Source organism: Hyperoodon ampullatus, assembly GCF_949752795.1.
Source record: "Hyperoodon ampullatus genome assembly, chromosome: X".
NCBI classification, from domain to species: Eukaryota; Metazoa; Chordata; class Mammalia; order Artiodactyla; family Ziphiidae; genus Hyperoodon; species Hyperoodon ampullatus.
Window position 1 is genome coordinate 116,921,706 of NC_136913.1, and position 6,000 is coordinate 116,927,705.

Genomic DNA, 6,000 nt, shown 5'->3' on the forward strand with positions numbered 1-6,000 from the left:
TTCCTTGGTATTTTTTACACACTGTGACCCAGCTATTTTTTAGGCTGTCCCCTTCAACTAAACTGTCCCCTCCAACTAAACTGTGCCTGAGTCACTCCTGTATGGAAATCCAGGAGCTGCCACTGCTTCAAAACAACCATGTGAGGTAGGTATTATCATCCTTATTTTACAGTTGAGAAAACCAAATCACAAGGCGCTGAAGTGATTTGCCCAAGATCACATAGCTAGCAGGAGAGCAGAAGCCATTTCTGTTCACCCACTTCACCAGGGCTGGGACAATCCTGTCTTAGCTGTCACTGTATAGTCAGAATGTAGCCCAGCACCTGCACCTGCTGCATGATGGACGCTCTAAATGAACGGAAAGGCAGCAAAGTCATGCTCTTTACCACTTTGCACATGCCTTGTCCCAAGGTCCAGGCTCCCTTGTCCCTTGCTCTAGTTACTGAATCTATGCTTCTTCCCCAAGCCCAGTGTTCTACCTAGGACTCTCATCATTATGATCTGACTCAGCTCAGTGCTGGGTCTGCTGTTCTCTCCTGCTTAAAGGTATTGGATGTCAAAACACACCACACCAGAGCCAATGTTTTCAAGCGATTCAGAGGTTTATTTTTATACGTATGTCCCCAGAACCAGGTGCCTGCCCACCCGCTCGCTCTCTCTCTCTCTCTCCCAGGGACTCCTCTCACTTTGCCCATCCCTGGGTGGGAGGACCCACTGGTTAAAGGGCTTTCTCATGTTCAAGTGGAGGGAGAGAGAGAGAGAGAGAGCACACCTGGCCCTGGGTGGGGATACACACACACACACACACACACACACACACGTATGGGATAGAAGCCTACCTGCAGGAATTTTTTTTTTTTTTTTTTTTTTTTTGCGGTACGAGGGCCTCTCACTGTTGTGGCCTCTCCCCTTGCGGAGCACAGGCTCCAGATGCGCAGGCTCGGCGGCCATGGCTCACGGGCCCAGCCGCTCCGCGGCATGTGGGATCCTCCCAGACCGGGGCACGAACCCGCATCCCCTGCATTGGCAGGCAGACTCTCAACCACTGCGCCACCAGGGAAGCCCTACCTGCAGGAATTTTTAATTATACCGGGGTAGTCATCACATTGCAGGGTTTGGGGGGAGATCAAAAGAAGCAGGACAGGTTTCTTGTAAGGAACTTATCAGACATAGTGATTAGAGCTGGGGCTTCTGACAGTTTCTGACCTGGCCAATGTGAATGGTTTGGTCAAATGTCATTTTGCTAGCAGTGACTTACTGCGCTCAACTTTATTTTCCCACAATTCCCCCCTGACATTAGGTCACTGTGCCAGGACTCTTGTAAGTATACTTGCATGTAGGTGCTGCTGGTTTGCCACACCCAGCTGAGTATGGAAAGTCCACCTGCCATCGGGAGGGACCCCGGAACAAGGCACACAGCCAGTCACCCCAGGCTGCAGGGGATGCCCAGCAGAAAGGTCTGTAGGAGTTCCCAGCACCTCATGTAAAAGCTTAGTTATATTGTTAAGTGTTTTAGTTAGATGCTGCGTCTGTCTGGCTATTCATGTGGCCAATTCTAAGATGTCCTGTTGTCCCAAGATTGTTTTTCCTGAGATTTAGTGGTTGTAGAAGGCTGAATCTCTACGTTTCCAGTAACAGCAGGTCTGCTGGGGGGCTTGCAGTTTTGGCCCCAATTTCTGCCTTCCAGGGGTTTACCAATATGGTAGACTTATGGGACCATACCAAATCTACTCAACAATTGTCTGCCTTCTTCTAGTGAGTTCTAGTTACTAAGGCCTGAGTCCCACTGCAGTGGGGTGGGCTGGGCTGTCTGTCTGGCCATGGAAACAAAATGTAGGAGAGGGAAAGATAGGGTCCTCCTTCAAGGACTATGATATTCTGGATGGGCCCTTTTTTGTCTTTTCTCTCTTTTTCTTTTCTTTTTTTTAAATTTCGAAATAAACTTAGAGAAAAGTTGCTAGTACAATGCAAAGACTTCTGTTTTCTTCAGTTGACACTAAGTTGCTGACCTGTGGTCCCCTGTGTAATAACCAGGTCTTTTATTTTTTGTATTTTGATGCTCTGACATCTGGGCTCTTGGGCCTTGCTGACCCTAGAGGGACTGCCCCCTCAGGGTAGCCAATTCCTAGAGATAACAAACAACTTGTGGGTGAGGTCATTTCAGTGTGAATCAACTACTCCAGAGTACCCCACCCCCAACTCTCCACTCCAGCCACTATCCACCTGCCCTAACCGCCCCAGGGCCAGGTACCAGACAAGCAGGGACAGCTCCTGGAGCCCAGGGAAATTATTCCAGCTAGCCAGTCCTAAGCCTGCTTACCCTGCCTTGCCTATTCCTTCCAATGTGAACCTCTTGTATATCATCAGGCTCTGTTGCTGTGGTGCTTCCCTCCCCCATCTGCCAGAGCCTCCTGTTTTGGGGGGGCGAGAGGCACAGATATTGACCCCACTTCCTGCACCAGTTATGTGTTATGGTCATTCTTTGCCTGCTGCTCTGGCCTTTACGTCAGGCCTGAAGTAAAGAAAAGCCCAGGGGTTGGCACCAAACCCCTCCAAGTGTCACCTGCTGCTGACTGCCTCCGGCCCTACCTGATCCCACTGTGTCTCCCTCATGGTGCCCCTCAGGCCCTCACAGCCTAGGGCAGCTAGAGCACACCCAGAAAGTTAGCACATACCAGGTCCACAAAGACCCCCTACCCACGTTTGCACCAAGTCTGAGAACACAGAATGTTCTGCAAGAAACCAGCTGGAGAAGACCCCCTTTAAAGCATAAAGGCCCCACCCACCTGCAGGAGGTCCAGCTCTGGGGTCATGTGACCAGACCACCAGCCATCGCCAACACAAGCTAAGGCAGACCGCACATGCCACCCCTACCAGGGAAAGTGAGCTGCTCTCTTGGGGGCCTTCCGCTGGTCCCCGGGTCAGAGCCTGAGCTACAGCCTGTTCTCCTAGGAGAGTCACCCTCACAGACCTGAAGAGAAGGGCAGGAAGGCAAGAGAGGGAAGGAGAGTGGCAGGGAGGAAGGAAAGAGCTGGTGGAGGGTGGGGGAGGAGGAGGTCGGCCCGCGGGGTGTGAGATGCCAACCCTTCCATCAGGGATAGCCAACAGGGGCTGAGGTGCGGCCCCCTGAGAAGCAGAGGCTGAGTCCCTCTCGCAGACAGTGCGGCCATGAAGCAAACCTGGGGGCAGGAGCGCCACTGCAGGCTAGTCCCTAAACCTGACACCATAGCGCCCCGGGTTAATGCTCTCCTTCCTGGCCTCCCGGGGAGAAGGGAGGAGTAGGGGTGGGGTAGGGTCAGGGGAGGGAGGCCTTGCCCTTGGCCCCCAGGGCACACCTCCTTCCAAGTAGGAGTAGCCAAATGGTGGGAGGCTCCAGGCAGAAGGGGTTGTGAGGGGATGGGAGGGGGTGGGGGCGATGAAGGTTTTCCCCAGCAACCAGAGGAGATGGTCCTTCTGAGCCGTGGCTCATCCACTTTTCCACTTTTTTTTTTTTTTTGTGGCTGCGTTGGGTCTTCGTTGCTGCACGCGGGCTTTCTCTAGTTGCGGTGAGCGGGGGCTACTCTTCATTGTGGTGTGCGGGCTTCTCATTGTGGTGGCTTCTCTTGTTGCAGAGCGTGGGCTCTAGGAGCACAGGCTTCAGTAGTTGTGGCTCATGGGCTCAGTAGTTGTGGCTCGCGGGCTCTAGAGCGCAGGCTCAGTAGTTGTGGCGTGCGGGCTCACTAGTTGTGGCTTGCGGGCTCGAGAGTGCAGGCTCAGTAGTTGTGGCTCATGGGCTCAGTAGTTGTGGCTCACGGGCTCTAGAGCACAGGCTTCAGTAGTTGTGGTGTGCGGGCTTAGTTGCTCCGCGGCATGTGGGATCTTCCCGGACCAGGGCTCGAACCTGTGTCCCCTGCATTGGCAGGCGGATTCTTAACCACTGCGCCACCAGGGAAGTCCCGTCTCATCCACTTCTGATGGGTTTTAGTTTTAGAGACTCTGATAAAATGGGACAGCGATGAGAGAGAAGGAGGTAGGATGGACAAGGAGGGGCACAGCCCCCTTAAGCACAGCTGGCATCAGAAACGGCTGCGCTGTCCGGTTGGAGGTTCACTCTAAAAAGACTCCTGCGTGTCACAAAGCCATCACCCTTTCTCCACCTGTCCATACTTTAGTTCCACCACTGCCAATTTAGTCCTGAGGTCAATACTCAATTACCCCCAGGCTCCTTCCTCCCTTGGGCCCTTTTCAAAGCCCTAGAGGACGTCATCTACTAACTGATCCGTTTCCCTTATGAACCAGCACACAGTTTTCCCTCCAGAAAAGGTAAAGCAGGAACGCAGAACAGGCGTTAGGGACTGCAGGCCCCCACTTGCATAAGGCGAAAAGCCAGAAGTATCGGTAAAAGGAGAAAGGCAGGCTGGTGTAGAGTGAGTGAGTCTGTTGGCATATTAGAAAAGGCCCAGAAATGTTGTGCAGGTGGGACCAGGGCAACGATGTTTCCCTTTCTGTTCCTATCATTCCACAAAATACTTCCAGAGGTCCCTAAACAGGGCCAGGCTCTGGCAAACCAGCCTGAGCTCTCTTCCAGCCCACCTCACAAGGAAAGGATCACTACTTATGCAAATTTTTCTACCGCAAATCACCACCCACACTGCTCCCTTCCACATAGTTAAAGCTCAAACATGATAGAAACGCTATGAGTAATTCTAGGCACCTGCCTCTGTAAAGGCAGGCACACATCTGCTGTGGCCCAGAAAAGGGATCTCCCACACCCGCTGGTCAAAGGCCAAAATGTGTTCTCACTCTTTCTACCACACTCTAGAGGACCAATATCAGAGTTCCCAGTCTGGGTCTTCACACTAAGCCTCCCTCTCATAGGGGTAACACCTAGGAAGGGGCAGCTACCGTGGACAGGGCAGCAAATTTGTCCCTGCCATTGCCACCAATTTTTTGACTAATACCAAATCTCCTTATCTGGGCCATCCAACCAAGTCTCCCCAGGGCTTCCTCCCAGCCACCTAGTAAGGGGAGGATGTCTCCTGATCCCTGCCCCTTAACCAGTGCATGATTGCTTCTATTGGAAATAGATCAGACTCTGGAAAAACAGAAAAGCTGATGATATTTCCAGTTCCTGGCCTCTGCAGAGTCCCTAAGGCAACTGTTCAATTTCAGAGGGGAGGGGTCTGCAGAGACCACAGGCACACGGCAGCAGAGGCTTGTGAACGAGGCTCTAGACCTCATGGGGCACCAACATTTCCTCCACTGTTAGTTATTTTCTCTGGACCAGAGCTCCCTTTAATTCTCCCTTTGGTCTGTGTTCTACCCATCAATCAAGGGGAAGATGACTCTTGACCTGTCCCCTTAATAGTCAATACCCAACTGCTTCTACTGGAAATAGATCAGGCTCTGGGAAAATAGAAAAGCTGATGGTGCTTCATGGCCCCAGCCGCTGTAAAGGCGCAAACGCAGCCGCCCCATCTCAGTCTATCCAAGGCAGAGGAGACGGCAGCAGAGCCGGCAGTCTAGACTCAACAGGGCAGAAAGGAGAGTGGAGCAGACCGTGTGGAGAGTGTATTGATCCTTGGGTAAAGAGGGTCAATCCGTTTCGGAAAAGTTTGAATCCTTGTTTTCTGGCTTTTGCTTTTAACCTCCTGAAAGCCATGATCACAAATCCACCTTTCTACTCTGTTGAGTCACTGCCAAAACTTCAAGGATAAGTCTTGGTTTATCAGTTTTAGAAACCACGAGAGATAGTGTCCCCTTGCCCATAGTAAATTCAGCTGAAATAGTAAAGCATTACCTAAATCCCTTACCCCAGCCCCGTAAAGGCCCTAACACAGTTGTTTTATTTACAAGGGAGCTAAAGAATGTGTTGAGGCAGACAGCTCCACATGCCAGGCCTGTGAGAAGTGGAGTCTTGACTCTCAAGGGCTCTGGAGCAGCTGTGTTGGCAAATCATTGTTTCAGGCTCTCCAACTTCTCCCCCTTCCGTACTCAGGATTGTTGTCACCACATAATCTT

At 51.9% G+C, this 6,000-nt stretch overlaps 1 protein-coding gene across 1 annotated transcript in view; it reads left to right on the forward strand.

The window, feature by feature from the left end:
- Positions 1 to 2,849, forward strand: part of ADGRG4 (adhesion G protein-coupled receptor G4) — a gene marked incomplete at both ends in the record, with an annotated part of 125,413 nt that extends 122,564 nt beyond the window's left edge. Inside the window, 2 exon segments of the mRNA XM_079728122.1 lie at positions 1,341 to 1,457; positions 2,626 to 2,849. Of these exon segments, the coding sequence (XP_079584248.1) occupies positions 1,341 to 1,457; positions 2,626 to 2,849 (341 nt within the window).
- Positions 2,850 to 6,000: the final 3,151 nt, after the last annotated feature.